At 35.9% G+C, this 25,598-nt stretch overlaps 2 protein-coding genes across 2 annotated transcripts; one reads left to right on the top strand and one right to left on the bottom strand.

Annotated features, from left to right (window-relative positions):
• The first annotated feature begins 843 nt into the window (after positions 1 to 843).
• LOC129517264 (olfactory receptor 9K2-like) lies at positions 844 to 1,856 on the top strand. The gene has a single exon (XM_055336951.1). It carries the CDS (start codon positions 894 to 896, stop codon positions 1,854 to 1,856), a length of 963 nt encoding a protein of 320 aa, XP_055192926.1. The 5' UTR covers positions 844 to 893.
• An 11,556-nt stretch (positions 1,857 to 13,412) lies between these two features.
• On the bottom strand, positions 13,413 to 14,372 carry LOC129517188 (olfactory receptor 9K2). Its single transcript, XM_055336840.1, has one exon. It carries the CDS (start codon positions 14,352 to 14,354, stop codon positions 13,413 to 13,415), a length of 942 nt encoding a protein of 313 aa, XP_055192815.1. The 5' UTR covers positions 14,355 to 14,372.
• Between the last annotated feature and the right edge of the window lie 11,226 nt (positions 14,373 to 25,598).

Raw genomic sequence — 25,598 nt, 5'->3', positions numbered from 1 at the left:
TATTCATTAATATATTGCATATTCGGTTAGACCTTTTCTTTGAAGCAGAGAAAGAAGCTGATGAACATTTCAATCCTTACATGACAATGAATGACTTTTTATCAATACTGCATCAGTTTGAGAGCTTGCACTTTTTAGTAGGGAAGTACACTTAAGGAAAAAAAAAAATATATATATAATGAGACGATAAAAATGCATTTATTTGGGGGGAATAGCCTTGACCTGAGATAATGAGCATTTAGGAAATGAGTTTTAGAAAATTAGGAAATGAGGAAAGAGCTTTAGAAAATATTACCTAGGCTTAGTGACTGTTTGGATGTTATTCATTTTAATATAATAATAACCTCATTTTTTTATTCTATTTTCAAAGATGGCATTGTAATAATGGAAAGCAAATAGATGGAGGTAAAAGGTAAAAGTATTTCTAAATATATTTCTAACTGTCATTTAATGATTCAAACACAGAAGACAATCATAATGGCTATACCATTATCATATAGATTATATGTACTCCTCATATCTTAGGTTATATATAATACTCTTATTTTGGATAAAGATGATTATTTAACTACAAATATATTGGGAATAGAAATTCAAAATGTGACTAAAATTAGACAACATATTAATTATTTTCTTGGTAAATACTCAGTAAAATTATTTAAATACAATAATGCATTAGTTTCCTTCACTACTTCATTGAGTAACAGTCTCATGGACCTAGTATTATCTAATCTAAGTTCCTGATTATTCCTGACATTGACATAGTTTTATAAGCAATATTTAATTAACATGTAAATTATTTATTCTACATTTAAGAGAGTATTTAAGTCACTGGATACAAAGTCCAGAAGTCATTGGTTTATTGATCCCTGTGCCTCTCGCAGGTTTCTGCCATGGGTGACAGGGGAACCAGCAATCGCTCAGAAGTGACTGACTTCATTCTTGTAGGCTTCAGGGTCCGCCCCGAGCTCTACATTCTCCTCTTCCTGCTCTTCCTGCTTGTGTATGCCATGATCCTGCTGGGGAATGTTGGGATGGTGGCCGTTATCCTGACTGATCCCAGGCTGAACACACCGATGTACTTTTTCCTGGGCAACCTCTCCTTCATTGACCTCTTCTACTCCTCTGTGATTGCCCCCAAGGCTATGATCAACTTCTGGTCTGAGAGCAAGTCCATCTCCTTTGCAGGCTGTGTGACCCAGCTCTTTCTCTTTGCCCTCTTCATTGTGGCTGAGGGGTTTCTCCTGGCTGCCATGGCTTATGACCGCTTCATTGCCATCTGCAACCCACTCCTCTACTCCGTCCAGATGTCAACGCGTCTCTGCATCCAGTTGGTGGCTGGTTCCTATTTTTGTGGCTGCTTCAGTTCTATTCTTTTGACCAGTGTAACATTTACTTTGTCCTTTTGTGCTTCCCGAGCCATCGACCACTTTTACTGTGATTACCGTCCACTTCAAAGGATTTCTTGTTCTGATCTCTACTTTCATAAGATAGTTTCTTTTTTCTTATGCAGCATTATTATTTTGCCCACCATCATTGTCATTCTCGTGTCCTATATGTATATTGTGTCCACAGTTCTAAAGATAAGATCCACTGAGGGACGTAAGAAAGCCTTCTCCACTTGCAGCTCTCACCTGGGAGTCGTGAGCGTCCTGTACGGTGCCATCATTTTTATGTATTTCATCCCTGACAGATTCCCTGAGCTGAGTAAAGTGGCTTCCTTATGTTATACGTTAGTCACTCCCATGTTGAATCCTTTGATTTACTCCCTGAGAAACAAAGATGTCAAAGAGGCTCTGAGAAAGATCCTGGGGAAAAAGATATTTTTATTTAATTCCATCTTAACAGTGATATAACTGAAAGATCTGGATATTATGACAATTTGCAAAATTGATATTATGACAATGCAAAGAATGCACCCAATTATTTTGAAATATTTAATCTCAAAAAGTTTATTTATTGAATCCCATAGCCTTACAGCTGAAGAATACATTTGGTCTATATTTTGCCTGCCTATAGATTTTGTAGTGGAATGGCTTTCTTCATACTTCATCTTCATTTGGGTAAGGATTATGATTGCCATGTAATTTGATTTCAGGGAAAATATATTCCAAGTTTTGCTGCAATCTAAGGGTGATGTTGGGATGTAGTGTTTATTTTGAGTCAGTAACAAATATTATATAGTGTATATATCTGGTAGCTGTAACAAAATCTGATATAATAAGACAGAACGAATATCAGATTTACTGAAGAAATCTTTTTGAGTACTGGATGAGAGAAACGGATACTCTAGAGCTTACAGAGTCCTAAAGGTGACATGTGAGCCACTCAATGATCGAGAAGTTGAATGATTGACAAACTTATTTAATGGTTTCTCTGACATAGATCAATTATTCTTGTAAATCCTCCCTTTTCATAAGAAAATTGTAATGAAAATGAACCAAAAATAATGATAATTCTTTCTTTTATTATGTATGGCTTAGTGATAATTAATTCATCATACTGATAATTATTGAATTTTGTTGCACCCTTTGCCCTATGACTTTCCTTACATATAAATAATTTCAGTACTTAGCTCACCATGAAATCAGGGACTAGAGAACTAAAATGCTATATGGAAACCCAGTGAAAAAGACATTTATAAAAGCACAAAAAGAGTGCAACCTCTTAAGGGGAGTGGCCCTAATGGTCAAGGAACACTTCCTAAGCACATTTTAAAAATAAATACCTTTAAGCAACATGAAATAGTTAGGTTTTTGTGTAAAGGGAGAAAACCATATGGTGAACTTCATGAAGTTTATAAGTGATTTGTAATGCACAAGAGAAAGCGTGAGGAATGAGCCTTAAAAGGAAACTTATGGAAATCATGGAGACCTCTATGTCAAGCCAGGAAAGCTGACTCTTATTCTGTAGGCAGGGTATAGGCATTGGATATTTTAAGGAAGATAGTACTGTGTTCAAATTGGCATTTTACAAAAATCATACTGGTAGCTTTGTGGAAGATAAATGTTCACAAGGAGAAGATAGTAATCCCAGGAAATGTTTGGTCGTCCAAGTAATAGATTATAATGGCTTTACCGAAGGCAGTCTTATTAGTCAAGAAGAGACTATCTTTAGAACGGTAGGTAAAGTCTGCTGAATATTGACCAGTGGTTGATAAAATGAGAATGAGGTAGAAAAATAATGATTTCTCTGAGCATCTCTGACTCAATGCTTCCTCATAAATGAAGAAGAAAATATAAAGGTAATAACAGTTTGTGGTTAACTTAAGAGTTAAGAAAATAAGCTCAGGTGTCAGACTGAGCGTTCAAATTCTGTTTTTGCCAATGTAAATTTAGGCAAGTTACATACTATCTCCACATTGTTATTTCCTCATGTAAAATAGGCTATCTACATCTCAGAGTTACTGGAATGATTAAATTATATAAATTTCTTATAAATCTGTTAAATCCACATTTAACAATTGCCAGATTTGCCCTTTCCTCCTGCTTTCAACACTATTGATGTTAAGTCTGAGAGAGGAAAACTATAACTTTCTCTACCCTTTTCCCTTCACATCTGCCATGAAGCATCCCCAAAGTCTCCTAGCATATCCGTTTTCATTTCCATAGGTAGAGTTTGAGAAACTGCCTACTACGCTGTCATTTCAATTTTACCTTTCTCTCTGCCAAGAACTAATGGAAAAGGTTGTAAAATGACCAAAAAGGCAACAGAACCTCCAATTAAATGCAAAATAGTATCTTATCATCAAATGTGATACTTATTCATCTCTCTACTGATGTCTTTCTCTTAAGAACCCTCTCTTATACTTTAACAAATGCCATCTCTTTAATTAACCTTTTATAAATACAGATTTCTGGGGGAAATAGGGGACTCACTAAATGGAAAAACTTCCTGAAGGTTTTCAAATACCTGCTCACTGTGCTAAGGTTGTGCCTGTCTGTCTCCTGAGATGAAGCAGAAACCTGTCAGGTTGAAAGGGGCATAGTTAACTAATCCTCCCTTGGAAATAAAATGCAGATACCCTCGGGCAACACCCTGAGGTGTTGAGTAATTCTTCATCAAACTGAGAAAAACGACTGTAACAATAGTGTTGACTGCAAGGGAGAACAGTGCTCTTCTATATGCACCGTGTGCTGCATCCCCCACAACCATCACCAGACATACACACACACGTAAAAGCAAACATTAGCATGTTCTCTTTCTTGCTCTCACTCCCGACACGCGTGTGCACACAGACACACACACACCAGGATATCTTTGAGAGGAACACCAAGAAACATCACTGGATATCTCATTCCCTAGAACAATATATGTCCAGTGTCATCCAGTTAACTCAGAAGAGTATCCTTAGGCTGAAGTAGAAGCTAACAGACCTCATATACAGACCTCACCATTAGAAGATGTGTACAGTAATTTCTCAATGCTGAGTTTTTTTCTTTTTTTCCCCAGCATCAAGAAATTTCTATATTACTACAGGAATTGCATTCAGGTATACTCTGTTCTCACTCCTGTTTGGAAATTACTCCTCTCATTTTCCTTTTGATTCAAGGTGGATGCATGAGCTTTACAGTGTAAGTTCTGGAAACAGGGATATATTGAAGAGGAGAAATAACATATAAAAATGTTAATATATAAAAAATAAAATAAAATAAATAAAAATGTTAATATAAATTAATACAGAAATGCATAAATACATACATATATAATATAATATATATTATATTATATATAATATAATTCTCTGAATTTATATAGATGCATTATAGGACTGCTTATAAATGAATCAAAGTTGTAGTAAGGTCATGTACAAAGTTATTTTAATAATATATAGATAGCATTTTGATTTTGCAATTACATGATTTTAGTACTACCCTTGCCCATCAGGAACTTCTTCAAACTCATCTAATGACTTTCCATTGAATTTATAATTATCGCCAATTTTTGTGTCAACAACTAGTAAAGTTTTCTTAACTTAAAGTATTTTAAAAAACAAAAAATAAATGATAGTGGTGGTGAATCCTCACTCAACTACTGCTACACTAACAACTATATTAAAAGCTATAGCCTACTTTTATGATTGAGCTTTTTTATATGATAAATATCTTCTATGTCTTCAATAGTTTCCTGTTTTTAGGCCAAAATTAAATCTTGAATAAAAAAAGACATTTCTGAATCATTGCTTTTAAATTAATCTAAAAAAGAAGATCTGTCCAATTCTTTTTTCAACCAGTGTATTGAGAAATAGTTGGTGAAAAAATAAACTATATTCATTCAGAGGATACAATTCTGAGTTTTGGCAGTTTCGTACATCAATGAAACTCTCACCACAATAAGATACAGAACTTTTTGTTAAGATATATATATATATATATTCATTTAAGTAATCCCTACACCCAACATGGTGCTTGAAATCACAATCTCAAAATCAAGGGTCACCCACTCTTCTGACTGAGGCATCCAGGCACCCCAAGATAAAGTACTTTTCCATCACCTCCAAAAGACTTATCATGCCCCTATTTAGATTATGCCTCCTTCCAACCCCATTCCCAGATAATCAGTGATCTGGTTTTTTTTTTTTTTTTTTTTTTTTTTTGCATATCTGTCTATCATCTATCATATATCTACCTATCTATTAAATCTGCATATGATATGCACTCTTTTCTGGCAGGCTTCTTTAACTGAATAAAATGAATTTGTAATTTGTTCACGAATTTGTCCTGTGTGTAAGTAATTCATTCTTTTTATTACTCAGTAGCATTTCATTTCCCATTGTAGACATCTACCAAATTTTATTTATGCACTCTTAAATTGAAGGGCAGTTAAAGTGTTTTAACCTTCTAGATATTGTGAATAAAGCCAGTAGGAATATGCACACATCTCTATTTGAGCCATAGCCCACTCCCGCTGCCTCCCTCCCCCTTTCAGCCTAGTGTGATAGAAAGTACACAGGCAAGTGTACATAAGAACATAGAGTCTCCTCTCACCCTAGGTCTCGGTCATGGCTACCATATCACCTGGAGAGTGACAGGCTAAAAACATTTATTCCTTCCAGCTCCATGTTGCAGAAACTCCATTTAAGTCAAGAGTAGCTAAAATATCTAGAAATCCCTTCCTCTACTTAGGGCCCATTCATAGAGTAGAAGCTCTACCCCAGGCATGATAGGTGAAGAACTATAGGGCTCTAATTCCCTTGCAGCTGTTGCTGCCGTTCAAAGGATAAAGGTTTTTTGCCAAGAGAGATAAGCTTAGAAGACCATAAGCTACTGACCTCACCCAGAAACCATATCATAAGGCCAGGGTGTCACTTTGAGAGAACTGGGCCACTGTTCCTGTTCCAGTTCCAGAACAGTTGAACACAGGTTTTACGTAGAGTGAAAGGCAGGCCATAATAATAGAGGGCTCCAAAGCTCTCCTCGCGTGAACTGACTTCATTTGGAATGAAGTGTGGGAAGTATAAGCATAAGGGACTCTCAAACATAACACATTTGGTGATAAGCAGTTAAGAGAATCTGGAAGCTCAATGAGAGCAAAAAGCTGACTGTAGACCAACTAGAAGTTTGCCAGAGAGAACCAGGGAAGGAGACAGTGAAGAAGGCCCTCTGAGTGTTGGAGCGAATCTCAAAGACCAGACTTAAGGACTCTCCTTGCAGACAGGAACAAAACAATTGGATCCGACAGTAGAGAAACACACGTCCCACAGTATTTCAAAACAATGGAACAAGAAGACTCAGTGGAGTCTCTTTGCTGAGTGGAAAACCTATAGATGCAATCACTCAACAGAACGATCAGGGGAGGACACAGCCAAAGCCAGCCCCATAAAACCAGTGACATTCAAGAGTATGCAGAAGCCTAAAGCTGTGCCTCTGAGGTAACACAAAGTGCTTCTCAGAACAAACAGCTTTCAATAATATAGAAAAAAAAAAAAAGGAAAAAAACAGAAATATAGAGATTATTTAAAAAACATTCTGAAGATACAATAACTTGAAAAATATTATATAATAGGAATCATACAGTACATACCCTTTTCAGATTGGCTTCTTTCACTTAATAATGTGCATTTACAATCCCCTAATATCCTTTCACTGTTTGGAAGATTCAGCTCATTTCTTTTTAGTGCTGAATCTTATTCCATTGTCTGGATATACAACAGTTTATTATTCATCCACCATTTGTGTGCAGGTTCTTGTGTGGACGTGAGTTTTCAACTTGTTTGGATAAATATCAAGGAGCACAATTGCTGGATTACACAGTAAGAGTGTGTTTAGTTTTGTATGAAACCAAAAAGCTATCTTCCCAAATGGCTGTGCCACTTTGCATTCACAATAGCAATGAGTGAGGATTGCTGTCCCTCCACATCCTTGACAACACTTAGTACAGTCAGTGATCTGGATTTTGGCTATCCCAATAGGGGTGTAGTAGTATAACATTTTTTTTAATTCTTTTTAAATCAAGATGTTAATTTTTAGAGGAGTTTAAGGTACAGAGATTTATCATATGCTCCGTGCCCCCCCAACACACATATCTTCGTCCATTGCCAACATCCTCCACCAGATTGGTATGTCTATCACAATTAATGAGCCTACAGTTACATCTATCATCATCCAAGATCCACAGGTCACTTAGGAGCTCACCCTCGCTATTGTGTCTTTTATGATTTGGACAAATACAGGTATCCATAATTATGGTATCATAAAAAAGTGTCCTCACCATCCTAAAAATCTTTTCCTCTTTGCTGTTCATCTCTTCCTACCCACAGCCCCTATCAACCACCCATCTTTTTCCTCTGTAGTTTTGCCTTTTACAGAATGTCATATGCTGGTAATCACATAACAGGTACTCTGTTCAGATGGGCTTCTTTGACTCAGCACTATGCAATTAAGATCCCTCCTTGTCTTTTCACAGCTAGATGCTTCATTTTTAGCACTAAATAGCATTTTATTCCCTGCATATACCATGGTTTTATTTATCCACTCACTTACTGAAGGAAATCTTGGTTACTTCCAAATTTGGGCAATTATAAATAAACCTTCCATAAATATTCATGTGCCAGTTTTAGTGTGAACATCAGTTTTAGCTTTTTTGGGTAAATACCAAGCAGCATAATTCCTAGATCATAGATCAGTAAGAGTGTGTTTAGTTTTCTAAGAAGCTGCCCAATTGCCTTCCCAGGTAGCTGTACGATTTTGTGATACCAACTAGGAAAGTGTAAGAGCTCCTGTTGCTGCACATGTAATTATTCGATGTTGTCAGTACTCTGCATTTAGGTGATTCTGACAGGTGCATAGTGGTATCCCATCATTGTTTTGTATTATATTCCCTGATTATGTATGATGTGGAGCACCTAGTCATGTGTTTATTTGCCATCTGTATATCAACTTTAGTGAGGTATCTATTAGACTCTTTGGTTCATTTTTTAATAGGGTTGTTTTTCTTATTGTTGAGTATTAAGTATTCTTTGCACATTCTGGATATCCTTTATCACATATATTTTCTAAATATTTCCCTCTAGCCTATGTCTTTCCTTCTCAATCACTGACAATATCTTTCACAGAGCAGAAATTCTTAATTTTAGTGAAGTTCAACTTGTCAGTTGTAGTTTTCAGGGATCATGTCCTGGTGTTACATCAGCAAACCCAAAGGCATCTGGATTGCTCCTATATAATCTCCTAGAAATTTTACAATTTTGTGCTTTGCCACTTGAGTTAACTTTTGTAAATGCTGTAGAGTTTTTGTCTATATTCTCATTTTTGCATGTGGATATCCAGTTATCCCAGTACTCTTTATTGAACAGCCTACCTTTTCTCCATTGTATTATCTTTGCTTCTTTGTCAAAGATCAGTTGACTCTATTCACGTGGCTCTATTTTCACCTTCTAAATTCTGTCCTATTATTCTATTAATTTATTCTTTCACCAATCATATTGATTATCTTAGCTGCATAGTTGTGGAAAGTTGAAATTGTGTAGTGTCTATCCTCTGATTCTGTTCTTCTCCTTCAATATACTGCTGGCTTTTCTAGTCTTTTGCCTTTTCATATAGACTTCACTTTCATGTCTGAAGTTTGTCAAAAAAAATAATAACTTGCTGGAATTTTCATTGAGATTTCATTGAACGAATATCTCAAGTTGGGAAGAAATCACATTTGACAGTATTAGTCTTCCTCTCTATGAGCATTCAATAGTTCCTGATTTATTTAGGTATTCTTTGACTTCTTCCATTAGAATATTATACCTTTCCTCCCAGAGATCTCATACATTTTTGTGAAATTCATTTCTAAGTGTTTTATTGGGAGAAGTGATAATATAAATGGTATGGTGGGTTTTTTGTTTGTTTTTTTTATTTAAATTCAATTAGTCAAAAAATAGTATATCATTAGTTTCAGATGCAGTGTTCAATAATTTATCAGTTGCATATAACATCCAGAGCTCATCACATCACATATTGTGTTTTTTAATTTAAATTCTACTTGCTCATTGCTGGTATATGGAAACCAACTAACTTTTGCATATTAACCATGTATCCTGCAACACCCCTATATCTCCTATTAGTTTCAGGAAGGTGTTTTTGTCAATTCTTCCAGATTTTCTACATAGACAACCATGTCACCTGTGAACAAAGATAGAGTTATTCTTCCTTTCATTCTGCACATTTTTTATAGTAATTGGCTACAGCCGACACAACAAAATACCACAGACTGGTGCCTTAACCACCTTTTTTTCCCCGCTCCAGTTCTGGAGACTCGAAAACCATAATCAATGTGCCATAAATAAATATTCTGAGGATTTTCTCTCTGGCTTTCAGATGTCTGCCTTCTTCTTTCCTCTTCACATGGTCATCCCACAGTGCAAATGCATATCCAATGTCTCTCTGTGTGCCCTAATCTCTTCTTATAAAGGTACCACCCAGACTGTTTAAAAACCCACTGTATCTGCCTTATTTTGAAGGCTCTATCTCCACATATAGTCACACACTGAGATATTGGGGGTTAGGGCCTCAACATATGAGTTTAAGGAGATAAAATTCAGCTCATAATACCTTTCTTTCTTTTTTTGCCTATTGCATCATCTAGGACTTCCAAACAAATGCTGAAGAGCTGTGGAGAGGGGGCAACCCACTGCCTGATTCTTATCTTAGCAAGAAAGCTTCGTTTTCATCACTGTTAAACATAATCTTAGCTGTAGGGTTTTGTCGATATTCTTTTTCAAGTTGAGGAAATTCCCCTCTATTCCTGCTTTGCTAAGAGTTCCTTTCCTTTTTATGTGTGGGTACCATCACCAGAAATGTGATACAGGCTCAAAAATGGTGAGACTTGGTGTACTCTCCTCAAACAAATCAGCTAATCAGTTCTGTGTATCTAACCTACTAATCAGCCTTTTTTATTCAGTTACATTGGTATGCTTCAAGTTATATCAATAACTTGAACTGATGGAGCAGTATACTGACTCCAGTCTTTTTCCCTAAATACATCTTCCACTTAGCCTAAAGACTTTCCCTGATCATCAGTACCTGCTTTCAGGCACCACACATTGAAATCTGTGTGTTTCTCTTTGGTATAAATATCTGTGGATTTGAGTTATCTGTGTAAGGATTTGATTCTCACACTTAATGGTAAGTTCCCAAAGGAATAAGGTTATTTATACCTGAACCTACCACAAAACATACTACACAGTCAATAAAATTTATCAAAAAATGAATATTCAGAAGCATAGATGAGAAAATTTTGGACCTCACATTATTTTAATGATTAACTTCTTCTATACTTTATTCAATGTTTTTCACAGTAATTAGCACAGGAAAAGAATGCATGAAAATCCAGTTGAGGGAATGATTGCCCAAAAATGTTTTCAGGTCTCTATATACCACTTTGGTTTTTTATATTAGGATTTAGCAACTAGCAATGTCTCAAAGCAACCTACAATGCCTTATATATTTGCTATAAAATTTTCCAAGTTGTTGTATATAGCAAAGATTACTTATTCTTTGTTTCTTTTTATTATTACTTCCTCTCAAAAAAACACACATAACATTTTTGATTCAAAACAAAAATTCAAGAAGTTACTGTGGCCGAGTTCAAAAAGGGTGTTGCCTGTGTTCTCCTCTAGGATTTTGATGGAATCTTGTCTCACATTTAGATCTTTCATCCATTTTGAGTTTATCTTTGTGTCTGGCGTAAGAGAGTGGTCTAGTTTCATTCTTTTGCAGGTGGATGTCCAATTTTCCCAGCACCATTTATTGAAGAGACTTTCTTCCAGTGGATCGTCTTTCCTCCTCTATCAAATATTAGTTGACCATAAAGTTGAGGGTCCACTTCTGGATTCTCTGTTCTGTTCCATTGACCTATGTGTCTGTTTTTGTGCCAGTACCACATTGTCTTGATGACCACAGCTTTGTAGTACAACCTGAAATCTGGCATTGTGATGCCCCCCAGCTATGGTTTTCTTTTTTAAAATTCCCCTGGCTTTTCGGGGTCTTTTCTGATTCCACACAAATCTTAAAATAATTTGTTCTAACTCTCTGAAGAAAGTCCATGGTGTTTTGATAGGGATTGCATTGAACATGTAAATTGCCCTGGGTAGCATTGACATTTTCACAATATTAATTCTGCCAATCCATGAGCATGGAATATTTTTCCATCTCTTTATGTCTTCCTCAATTTCTTTCAGAAGTGTTCTGTAGTTTTTAGGGTATAGATCCTTTACCTCTTTGGTTAGGTTTATTCCTAGGTATTTTATGCTTTTGGGTGCAATTGTAAATTTGACTCCTTAATTTCTCTTTCTTCAGTCTCATTGTTAGTGTGTAGAAATGCCCCTGACTTCTGGGCACTGATTTTGTATCCTGCCACACTGCCGAATTGCTGTATGAGTTCTAGCAATCTTGGGGTGGAGGCTTTTGGGTTTTCTATGTAGAGTATCATGTCATCGGCAAAGAGGGACAGTTTGACTTCTTCTTTGCCAATTTGAATGCCTTTAATGTCTTTTTTGTTGTCTGATTGCTGAGGCTAGGACTTCTAGTACTATGTTGAATAGCAGTGGTGAGAGTGGACACCCCTGTCTTGTTCCTGATCTTAGGGGAAAGGCCCCCAGTGCTTCCCCATTGAGAATGATATTTGCTGTGGGCTTTTCGTAGATGGCTTTTAAGATGCTGAGGAAAGTTCCCTCTATCCCTACACTGTGAAGAGTTCTGATCAGGAATGGATGCTGTATTTTGTCAAATGCTTTCTCTGGATCTATTGAGAGGATCATATGGTTCTTGTTTTTTCTCTTGCTGATATGATGAATCACATTGATTGTTTTACGAGTGTTGAACCAGCCTTGTGTCCTGGGAATAAATCCTACCTGTGAGGAATATAAGTAATAGTGAAAGGGAATAGAAGGGAAGAGAGAAGAAATGGGTAGGAAATATCAGAAAGGGAGACAGAACATGAAGACTCCTAACTCTGGGAAACGAACCAGGGGAGGTAGAAGAGGAGGAGGGCGGGGGGTGGGGGTGAATGGGTGACGGGCACTGAGGGGGGCATTGACGGGATGAGCACTGGGTGTTATTCTGTATGTTGGCAAATTGAACACCAAAAAAAAAATAAATTTATTATTAAAAAAACAAAATGAAAATTCAATTCAACATGCTGAAAAATTAGCAAATTGGAAAACACTGTTTAAAAAAATAAGTTGGGCATTGGGTCCTCTGAGTGGCTCAGTCAGTTAAACATATGATGCTTGGATTTGGATCAGGTCATAATCTCATGAATTATGCATCATGTGACCGAACTGCACGTCACACTGTGCTCAGCGAGGAGTCTGATTGAAATTTTCTCCCTCCTCCCACCCAACATGCTCTCACTTTTTCTCTTTCTCTCCCCCTCAAATAAAAAGAAGAAAAAAAATGGGGCATGATTTTCAATTATTAGTGATTGTGTATAGTGCCAAGAGTGATTCTAAGACAAATACAACACAAAATATTGTTTATGCAGCATAATAACATATAAAAGTCAGGGGCAATAACATAGAAAAGTATATATAATAACATATAAAAACCTTGCAGGTTCAGCAGCAAGCCATGAAAATAAATAGAAATCAATTCTGTGAAACAAAATCATATGTGAGATAGTGTGAAGATTCAACTTCAAAAATGTTTCCCAAATATCCAGGACATCTCCAATATCCAGGACATTCAGAATTAACAATGGTGAAACAAAATCATATTTGATATAGTGTAAGTTCATATTGAAAAATGATTCTCTAATATCCTGAACATCTCCAATATCCAGGATGACTAGAATAAACAATATTCTAGGTACCTCACCTGGAAAAAGTTCTGATAACATTGCTATGATATTCAGGAGAATAACTTTCAAAAATAGCCATAAGAAGTATGACAGTAAATAGACATAAAATCAACAGTGGGAAAGAAAAATCAAACAATTGTATTTTTCTTCTCAAGAAGTTTTTTTAGAGCTTCTTTAACATCTTTGTTTCTCAGGGAGTAAATCAAAGGATTCAACATGGGAGTGACTAACGTATAACATAAAGAAGCCACTTTACTCAGCTCAGGAAATCTGTCAGGAGTGAGATACATAAAAAAGACAGCACCATACAGGACACTCACAACTCCTAGGTGAGAGCTGCAAGTGGAGAAGGCTTTCTTACGTCCCTCAATGGATCTTATCTTTAGAACTGTGGACACAATATACAAGTAAGAAATAAGAATAACTATGATAGTAGGCAAGATAATGATGGCAGATAAGGAGAAAGAAATTATCCTGTTGATGAAGAGATCAGAACAAGATATCCTCTGAAGTGGACGAGTATCACAGTAAAAGTGGTCAATGGCCCGGGAAGCACAAAAAGACAAAGTAAATGTCAAGCTTGTCTGAAGAACCGAGCTGATGCAGCCACAAAAATAGGAACCAGCCACCAACTGGATGCAGAGACGCGTTGACATCTGGACGGAGTAGAGGAGTGGGTTGCAGATGGCAATGAAGCGGTCATAAGCCATGGCAGCCAGGAGAAACCCCTCAGCCACAATGAAGAGGGCAAAGAGAAAGAGCTGGGTCACACAGCCTGCAAAGGAGATGGACTTGCCCTCAGACCAGAAGTTGATCATAGCCTTGGGGGCAATCACAGAGGAGTAGAAGAGGTCAATGAAGGAGAGGTTGCCCAGGAAGAAGTACATCGGTGTGTTCAGCCTGGGATCAGTCAGGATAACGGCCACCATCCCAACATTCCCCAGCAGGATCATGGCATACACAAGCAGGAAGAGCAGGAAGAGGAGAATGTAGAGCTCGGGGCGGACCCTGAAGCCTACAAGAATGAAGTCAGTCACTTCTGAGCCATTGCTTGTTCCCCTGTCACCCATGGCAAAAACCTGCGAGAGGCACGGGGAGAAATACACAAATGAACCTGGGCTTTGAGCCAGCTACAAATACTCATTACAGAATTATGACTTACGAATGTATTCTAGTCATCACTCATTGTAACTTCATAAAACTACTGTGACTTAACCTTAAGCCATTGCAACTGATGATGAATCAAAGGTTAGCTTTATGTCCCTCTCTCTATAAGTAGGAGAATCAGATTTTGTCCTCTGAATCTAATGCAACTCCTTTCTACCCAAATGCCTTTCATATCTGCAAGTATTACTTCTGTGTATGTTTCTGACTCATGATTTCTGCAATAAATTCATTGTCATGAAGAAGTGATCAGAAGGGAGCACAGACAATTTAACAGATGACATTTGGGAAGGAATTACAATACCTGTGTCTGAAGATAGGGAATTCAGTAGCCTGTTTTAGGATAACCTAACTTTGACTCCTTAAGTACATTACATACCAACATATATAAAGAAAGTGACTGAATTTTAAAATGACCTAAGAGAAACATACTTACTTTTTGTAGGTAATGGAAATTTTGAATTTTGATGTAACTTTATTTACTCACTAAGATCAAAGTTGTGCACAAATAAACACAAAAATTATTACAGTTCAAATGCTGGGATTTCTCTCCTAGGTAGGCCTCTAAAACCCCTTTATAATGATAATTTCCCTGCATTTCCTCAGCCTGAAGCTCATAGTTTTTTTTAAAAAGGTCTATAAGTAGTCTGGATGGAGGAGTTACTTTAGAAAAGATACTGAGAAAAGAAGAGAAAGAAGAAAGAAAAAAAAAAGAAAAAAAAAGAATGAAAGAAGAAAGAAAAATGAAAGAAAGAGATACTGAACACAAAATACACATGAAGGACTGTTATTTGAATAAGATTGTTATTCTTATTTGCCCAAAATATGATTTTCACGCATTCATACCTCATTTCTTAGACAGCTTGAGGAAGGATTTGAACTGATTGAGCTAAAATAGGGTCACTCTGTCCTCTCAGGGTTCTATATGCATGGTTCTGCCTTAATAATAATAATAATAATAATAATAATAATAAAGCACTTTTTATATGCCAGCCACTTTTCTAAATGCATTTATAGTAGCTCTTTTAATCCATACAACCATACTCTGAGGTGTGTACTATTCAATTTCCTAGTTTACATGTGGGGAAACTAAGATACAAAGAAATGAAGTCTGTTCATTAGCTACCTACAAGGTCAGAATTGAACTTTGTACACAAGAAAAAAAAAAACAAAAAACAAAAATAAAAACAAAAAAACTGACTCCAGTATCCATGCATTCTTAATCACTGCAGATTACCGCCTTTTATAATAATCTGTTCTGATTCCTTTACCTGATTTACCTCTTTTTGTACTTGAGTTCAATTAAAGTTTCTTATCCCCAAGATAAATTCTCCAATCTCTCAACCTAGATTAAAACATTTCTGCATAATCATGTTCCCAATGATAGTAGCTATTATCATCATATTTTCATATTCCTAATAAATATGAATGAGTTCTTCCTTAAGATCAAAATTTCAACTTGTCCTCATATACGCCAGCACAACAACCTTCTGTGTCTGGCAGAAGGCAATTAATCAACACCTATTACACAGATATGTATGGTGAATGTAATCAAACAACCAAAATCAGAAAAACTTGAAGACTTGGAAACACTCAGATGGTTAGCAGAGCTTTAGGTATAAGTATAGGATCATCCAGGGCTACTTTTCACACTTACTAACTGGGACCTCGGACTTATGTAACTTGCCTATATCCTCTATATAACCTACTTATGGTACTTAAGTTACTGATGGAACTTCTGGTGAGGTACTATACCACTGTATCCTCACATAAACCAGGCACGAAAACAATATACCTCCCAAAGTTTTCTTAGAGGTAAATACTTAGACAATGAATGTAAAGAACTTAGTACCATTTATGACAGGATAAGTACTTGGCAGATATTAACTGTTATTTTTTTATCTTAACTTTCTGTGCTCACTCTATGATGCACACCAAAATAGTAAGCACCAATCTGGTTGAAAATTAATAATATGAGTATTGGGATATTATTTTTTGGATAAACCATTCTAAGTTGAGAGAAGAAATCAGAGAAATTGTTAAAAGATTAAAAAGAATAAGGAAATCTGAGAGAAGTGTAATATCTTGCCCAAGAAAGAGATGGCTGACAGAGAAGTGGCATGGTGTCTTACTGTTATACTTTCGTTAATCACCGGTTCCATCAAAACTTAAATATACAAAAAGAAACTTAAATATACAAATCATTGTAACATAAAAGAGCAAAATTTTAAATAGATAATACTTGACATCTGAAGAGGCATAAAATACTTACTCAGAAGGTGAAAAGACACCCAGAGGTAGTCATGAAATGTTTCTTAAGTATATTCTATTTGTTTTCTTCTAATCTCCTCCAGGGGTAAGATTGTAGAACATTTTAACTATCCAGATTTATTCCTATCAAACTTGTTCTAATGTTAATAAGTTTATGCCCAAAGACATTTATACCTAGAAAAGAGTCTCTCCTAGAGCAGCCAATAAACAAATAGTCAGTTGATGAATAATTATTTGTAAAACTCACGTTTCAAGATTTACTCTTACCTTATATTGATATTTTGTCAGATTCTGAAAATGAAGCAGCAGAATCCCAATGTTTTCCTGTTATTGTTTTAATTCTAGAGATGGCAAACATAAAGTCAATCAATGACCATGCTACAAGTACTAAACAACTTTTATGTCAAGATAAAACGAATCCCTCCCCCCCCCAAAAAAAAACTCCAAATCCATGTTTATCATTCCAGTTTCAGTTCTTCCCATAGAGAAACTGGACTAATTTCCCCTGTTGCTCTATTTAGACAACTGCACTTTCCTTAGGTAATTGATTTCTTGAAAAATGATATATAGTCCTTTGTGGAAGAGACACAAGGTGAATTTTTCCAATGTGCTTTGCTAATACTGAAACAGTTCCAGGAATTGTATACAAAGGGAACCTGAGGAATCAACCCGCAGGATATTCTCTGTCCTACATTCTTGGATGTTGAATGCTTTTAAAGAGGTAAAGTGGATTGTCTTGGATATGGAGATAGAGGTCCTGAGCCATCTGGAACCTCAGAGAATCCACCAGAATAGCAGCAGCAGTCATCCATACTGGCTTTGGTTTTGCCATAATGGTGTAACTTTTTGAAATAATTATAGCATTGAGGTTTCTCTTACCTTCTGGGACATAGTCCTCTGGGAGAGAAGGAAGCATCAGTAAGTTACTAAGGTACCCAGGCTCTAAGCCAAGCTCCTGAGGATCACAGAGGCTCTAGTATTGGGGGGGGGATAGGAAGGAAGAAATGAAGGAAGGAGGGAAGGAAGGAAGGAAGGAAGGAAGGAAGGAAGGAAGGAAGGAAGGAAGGAAAGGAAAGGAAAAGGAAAAGGAAAAGGAAAGAGAGAAAGAAAAAGAAAGGAAAATGAAGAGCTCAAACTTACTAGGAGTCAAAATACATACAACAGTTTATTTTTTTTTTCTTTTCTTGTTGTGTGAGTCCTTTGAGAGGGACCAAAATGATCTTTTAGTCTTAATTTCTTCACTGAAAAAGAAACATTTCCATTTATTATTACAGCAAACCATGTGGTAGGCTAACTGACACAGATATGAAAGAAAATATTATGTTATGAGATATATTTTTAGAGAAATTTTTATTCCTAGTCATAAAATTCATTCATTTTCACTTAAAACTCTCCATATTTATCCTTTAGCTATATTTTTTCAATGATAATTGATAATTAGAAGTACAATAGAAGGGGCCCCAGGGTGACTCAGTCAGTCAAGCATCTGCCGTTGGCTCAGCTCATGATCCCAGGTTCCTGGGATGGAGCCCCAGGTCTGCCTCCTGGTTCACAGGGAGTCTCGTTCTCCCTCTCCCTCTACCCCTCCCCCTGCATGTGCTCTTTCTCTCTCATTCTGTCAAATAAGTAAATATTTTTCTTTAAGTACAACAGTATGGGGATCGTATGGGATAAATTAACCCTGCAAATGCCCTCTAATTACTTAAAGTAGAGGTTAAATAATGATTAACTTAATCTACATTAGCTTCACCTTGTAATCTTAATTACCTGAAAGTTGTTTGTTGAGGTGTCAGGTACTAAGTAATTTCTCAACAGTCACTGTATAAATTTCAAATATTTTTTTAAATTACTCTATATCAGTCCAAAAAAATCTTAATTTGTGTATGATAAAAATTACATCATTGAGTAACTGTCATAAATACATTTTATGTACTATAGTAATGGTAAAGAGGAAGGAAATAATGGTAGCTTCTAAATCCTCACATATGCATCCTATCAAAGACAATAGTTGATATTTTCTTTCCACATTCCCCTTGTTCTCAACAATAAACTCAGAATCCATAAGCTACTTACTGATGGGGTCCTTCAAAGTCCACTGATGAAGGATCTGGGACCTTTGTGGTCTTGCCATGTTGAATTGCTCTACTTTTTCATTAATATTTACCATCAAACACGATGGTGTTAGGAGGCATCCTGGAAAATTCCCTGGGTTACTGCTACACACTCCCCCCCCCCACCTCCTTTCCATTAATATCTTTTGCTAAATCACTAAGAGTTACCCAAAAGAATACAAAGCATTTTGTTTACCTGTTGGTTCAGTGAAATGAATACCCAGGGGACAGGAGCAATTGCTACGTCTCCCAGTAAAATGTTCTCTCTGTTGAGCAGTAAGTTTACTAATTCAGAAAAGCATAATGTCAAAGAGACAGCAAGGGGGGGAAAAAGTGAGTAAGCAGGTTTTAGTGTGGTAGCTGATACTGCTTTTTTGACCCAAGGTACTTGGGCCAATAGTCTGATTATGGCATAAATGGCCTCATATATTGTTTGCTAACACAGAGTATAGATCATATCCTGGAGACAACAACCCAACTATGTAAAGTGCTAACAGCCAGTTGGTCCAACAACTGAATCCCCTATAAGTGATTCCACCATTCCATAAGTTCACTTGATTCTGCTTGATGAGGCACATGATGATTCCACTGAATTCCATAGGAATGAATGCCCTGCCTAACTTCTGTTCTCATAAAGTGAGTGCATTGCCCTAAAGCTGTCCTGCAATGTGGTATAATAGTGAATAAGGCATTTGTTGAGTCCTGATACAGTGGTATTAATAGAAGCAATTGGGCAAAAAGTACAAAATAACAACTAGAACAGAGCCTGGGCAAATGACTACCCATCCTTGATGGAAAAACCAGTGTTCAAACTGAAGCATGACGACTGGCTGGTAGCCCCAGGTTATGATATTTACATTTTTTGTTGTAGGAAGAATACTTACCATGAGACCTACCCTTTTTAGGAATTTTTGTGTGCAATAGGGCATGGTAGCTCTGCACAGTGTTATACAGCATCTCTAGAGCATGTTCAACTTGCGTAATTTAAATAGGTTGAAGCCCTTTGAATAGCAATTCCTTATTTTCTTCTCTTCTCAGTCCCAAGCAATCACCATTCTACTCTCTGCTTCTATGAGCTTGGCCTCTTGTCTTTTCTTTGAGCTTGGTTTCTTGAGATACCTTCTAGAATTGGAATCATAAAGTATCTGCTGTGATTGGCATTTTTCACTTACTGTAATGTTCTCCAGGTTCATCCACGTTGTCATTGTGGCAGAATTTCCTGCATTTTTTTATGCCAAATAATGTTCCACTGGATGTATATGTCACATGGTCCTTCCATCCATCAATGAACATTTTGTTTTTCTCCGTATATTTTTGATGACCATCATCAGGAAATTGTGCACTTACTGAAGGTAATTTCCAGGGCAACCACATTAAGCAATCCATGTTGAGAACCCTAGCTCTACTACCATGACTATATTATTGCTGAGAACTCGTGATAAAGTAGATGGTAAAGAATCTGGAAGATAATGGGTCATTGCCTTTACCGATTACTGATAACCTGATCCATATCTGATATGAATTACTCAGTAGTCTTGTGAGAAATTAATATTCTCAATTCCTTTTACCATTCAGGGAAGTCCGTTCATCTACTAACAGACCATGGGGTCAGTAATCCTTCACTCTTGCTGCGTTCAAGTTCCTGGTTATCGATGTAAACCACTAGTGCACTGGCCCTAAATCAGAGTAAATATGTGTCCCACACCATATTCCAGACAAGAAAATAACTATGCAGGTGGAAATGGTATGTCTGTTAACAATATCTTCCTTACAAGTGTCATTAGGAAATAACTTTGAATTGGACTAGGATGCTGCCATAGTAGTCTATTTCCAGCCAGTGCTTGTGTCACATGAAGCACAACCTATAAATCTGGCTCAATTTATTTTTTCTCCCTGCATCAGGCTCCCTGCTTGGCTGGGAGTCTGCTTCTCCTTCTCCTCCCTGTTCATACTCTCTCTCTCTCTCTTTGTCTCTCCCTCTCAAATAAATAGATAAAAATCTTTTTGAATTTTTTTAAAACATACCCTTAATAGGGTATTTTGTACTCTAAATTTTTTTGAGTTTTTAATATGGTTGCTTCCTTTCTTTGCAATTCATGATAACATGGTAGTAATGAGTGTGAAATGATGCTACAAATAATTATTTATGATTGCCGTGCTCCCTCTGTTTAATTAGTTTACCACAGTTATTTCAGTGCCCTTGTTTGTAAGTCCACAATATAGTTAATTGTCAAGTCAAAAAGAAAAGCTCGATCTTCCTAAAATTATATACAGGTAAATATATTTAATGTAATTATATTTCATTGATCGTGTAACATTCATGATCAGTAGAAACATGGTCATGTACAAAGATTGATGCAAGATTTTAATTAATTTTCATAAAACTATTACATACATAAAAAGACGAGTAATAAATATATGGCAAAATAATATTTTCATGTTGCAGGGGATAACTCAACACCACATAAAACTAGAAGTTTTAAACCCAATTTGGTATTCATTTCAAATATTAATATCAAATTAAGATTCAGCCATCTTAATGCATACACAAATTTCTTATTGAGAAGATAGTTTTACCTTAAAATAATAATTATCCTTCCCCCTTATGTATTTAATTTATTTTCTTATTTCATTGGATATAATGCTATATATAATACATATGATAAAAATATAATATTAAAATCAAAAAGGAAGAACATTCTCAAACTTATTTACAATGATGAGATTATCCTGATGCCAAAACCACAGAAGTACACTAGTAGAAAACTATAGGTCAATATCCATGATAAATATAGATGCAAAACTTCTCAATAAAATGCTAGCAAATACAGTTCATCAGCACATTAAAAAGATTGTTCATCACGATCAAGTGATTTATCTTTGTTTATGCACGAGTGGTTCAACATATGCAAATCAACCAAAGTTATATAGTACATTAACCAAAAGAAATAATCATATAATCATATTAATAGACACAGAAAAATCATTTGACAAAACTCAACATCTATTCATGATACAAACTGTTGCCCTATTAGTCACAAAGGAACATATGTCAACAAAATAAAGTCCATATATGACAAGCCCACATCATCATCAATGATAAAAGGTTGAAAACTTTTCCTCTAAGATTGGTAACAACACAAGAGTGTCCTCTCTTACTATTCTTATTCAATATGGTACTCACTAGAGTGATAAGGCAAGAAAAATAAATAAAAGGTATCAGAATTGGAAAGGAAAAGATAACACTTTTTCTATTTGCAGGAAACATGATTTTATATTTAGAAAATCCAAAAGCTTCAACCAAAAGCCTGTTATATCTAAACAATTCAGTAAAGTTGCAGAATACAAAATTAACATGCAAAAATCAATAGCATTTCTATGTGTTAACAAATAATTTTCTAGAAAAGAAATAAAGAATTGGTATAATTTATGACAGCATCAAAAACAATCAAATATTTAGAAATAAATCTAAGGAGGTAAAAGATCTCTGCTGAAAACCACAAGATATATATTTCAAAAATTAAAGAAGACACAAATAAATGGAAAGCTAACCCATGTTCAGGGATTGGAAGAATTAATATTATTAAGGTACTGATACTATCAAAAACCATATAGATTCAATGCAATCCCTATCAAGATTCAGTGACATGCTTTACAGAAATAGAAAAAACACTTAAAATTTACATGGAACCATGAAAAACAAAGAAATCCTGAAGGAGGTGGGAAAGAGGTGTCCAGTTCCTGATTTCAAGATACACTATGAAGCTATTGTTATGAATACAGTATGGTGCTGTTGTAAAAAACAACAAAAACAATGGAAGAGAATTGAAGACCCAGATTTAAATCCAAATCAACTAATAATTGACCAAAGAGCCAGATATACTCAATGGAGAAAGACGCTTTGTTTAATAAGTTGTGCTATGTTGAAGAAAGAAAAGAAAGAAAGAAGAAAGAAAGAAAGAAAGAAAGAAAGAAAGAAAGAAAGAAAGAAAGAAAAGAAGAAAAAAAAGAAAGAAAGAAAGAAAAAGAAAGAAAGAAAGGATAATTGGATATTTACACATAAAAGAATGAGATTGGTCCCATATCTTTTTTTTTCTTTAAAGATTTTATTTATTTTATTTATTTATTCATGATAGACATAGAGAGAGAGAGAGGCAGAGACACAGGCAGAGGGAGAAGCAGGCTCCATGCAGGAGCCCGACGTGGGATTTGATCCCGAGACTCCAGGATCATGCCCTGGGCCAAAGGCAGGCGCCAAACCGCTGAGCCACCCAGGGATCCCCAAAATTGGTCCCATATCTTACACCACTCATAAAAATTAACTTGAAATGGGTTAAAGACTTAAATTTAAGACTTGAAACATACAGAAGAACATAGGAATAAACTTCTAAACGAGGGTCTTTGTAATAATTTTTGGATATGGCCTCTAAAGCACAAGCAACAACATCAAAAATAAACTAGTGGGATTACATAACCTAAAGAGCTTTTACATAGCGAAAGGAAACATCAAAAAAGTGAAGTGATAACCAATAGAGTGGAAAAAAATTATTTGCAAACCATATATCTGATAAGAGATTAATATCCAAAATGTGTCAAGAAATCAAACAACTTGTTAGCAAAAATAAATAACCCAATTTTAAAATAGATGACAGGGGATCCCTGGGTGGCGCAGCAGTTTAGCGCCTGCCTTTGGCCCAGGGCGCGATCCTGGAGACCCGGGATCGAATCCCACGTCGGGCTCCCGGTGCATGGAGCCTGCTTCTCCCTCTGCCTGTGTCTCTGCCTCTCTCTCTCTCTGTGTGACTATCATAAATAAATAAAAATTTAAAAAAATGGAGTTTTAAAAAAAATAAAATAGATGACAGATGAAAGACATTTCCCCCCCCAAAAAAAGATATACAAAAGGGAAACAGGTACATGAAAAGATGCACAACATCATTGATCATTAGGATGATGCAAATTAAAACCACAAGGAGATATCACCACACACCTGTTATATGCCCATTATCCAAAAAAAAAAAAGAGAGAGAGAGAGAGAGAGAAATAACAAATGCTAGTGTAGATGTGGAATGTGGAGTAAAGGGAACCCTTGTGTACTGTTGGTGACATTGTCAATTGTCACAACCACTATGGAAAATAGTATAAAGAATCCTCAAAAAATTAAAAATAGAACTATCATATTATCCAGAAATTCCATTGGGAGTACAACCAAAGGAAATGAAAATATTAACTCAAAAAGATTTCTACAGCCCCATACACATAGTAGTGTTGTTTACAAACACTGAAAGTGATTGTAAACGACCTAAGTGTCTATTGATAAGTGGGTGGATAAAGAAGCCATGCTACATAAACAATACTATTCCTCTACAAATAATGAGGAAATCCTACCATTTGCAACAACATAAATGGACCTTGAAGACATTATGCCAAGTGAAATAAGTCAATGAAAACAAATACCATATAATGTCACTTTCTGTGAAATATTAAAAAAAAAGAAAAAGAAACATGTAGAAAAAAGAGATCAGACTTGTGGTTACCAGAAGCAGACAGTAGATAATTGCCATAGTCAGTGTTGTTGCTGCTTTTGTTGTTTGGTTCATTCATTGTTTTGTGGTTTTATTGTAGCAGCTTCTAGGAGAGAAGACCATTCTCACAAACATTGCAAGTTTTTCTATCCCTCTCTCTCTAGGAATTAATTCAGTTTTATAACTTAAATGAAAATAAATTCTAGTGGTTTGAATAAAAGGGAGATCTCGTTGTTCTCCCAAGCATAGTGAATTAACTTTAATTCATTAAATATTTACAAATACTTATTTTCTTTGATGTAGGTCAGTCTATTTGAATTAGATGTTCTTACATTAGATAAATATGGCAGATTCTTATAAGAAACTAAATTCTGGGGACACCTGGGTGGCTCAGCAGTTGAGCATCTGCCTTCAGCTCAGGGTGTGACCCCGGGGTCCCAGGATCAAGTCTCACATCAGGTTGCCCAGAGGGAGCCTGCTTCTCCCTCTGCCTATGTTTCTGCCTCTCTCCCTGTGTTTCTTTCATGAAAAAATAAGTAAATCCTAAAAATCTTACTTAAAAAATAAGTAAATCTTAAAAAATCTTTTTTCATATTTCATGAAAAATAAGTAAATCACTTCCAAGAGTGACTCCCACAAAAAGTGACCATATGTATATATTGGGCTGTAATTACATACAGTCTGTTGTATAAAAATCTTTTTGTTGTTGTTGTTGTTGTATAAAAATCTAATTAAATTCCTCCTTAAAGAGAAAAGAAGCTGGTCTTAGATTAACTCAGATAACTGTTAGCAAGAGTTTCACAGCTTCGAGCACAGGTCAAGGAAGACAGACCAGACAAGGTACTACAAGGACTCTATCTACAAATAAACTAAAATAGTAGCAGAGAAGTAGGATGTGACAAAGGGAAAGTCTCTCAACCATATGGTTATAACCAGGCTACAATCTTCATAAATAGTTTGCATGACCAGGTTGTGAAAAGGTGAGCATCCCAGTCCCTGAAGGATTCTCAGAAGCTTGCAGACTGACATCTGAACAAGGGCAGATTTCTATCTTTCAGCATTTTCAAAAGAGTAGAAAAGTCCAGATATCTATAAAAACAAAAGTAACAAAGAGTTTTAAAATATATATTAATTCAGATCAGGAGGAAAATAGAAATAAAACAGAAATCCACGCTTCCTGAAGTTTGCAGTAAGGACAAGATGGCCAAATGATTAACGAAAGGGATTTCTAATGTCTCTGCCC

The sequence above is a fragment of the Nyctereutes procyonoides genome, unplaced genomic scaffold (genome assembly GCF_905146905.1).
Source record: "Nyctereutes procyonoides isolate TBG_1078 unplaced genomic scaffold, NYPRO_anot_genome, whole genome shotgun sequence".
Classification (NCBI taxonomy): domain Eukaryota; kingdom Metazoa; phylum Chordata; class Mammalia; order Carnivora; family Canidae; genus Nyctereutes; species Nyctereutes procyonoides.
The sequence above is the reverse complement of the archived record's forward strand: the minus strand, read 5'-3'. Positions and strand labels throughout refer to the sequence as shown.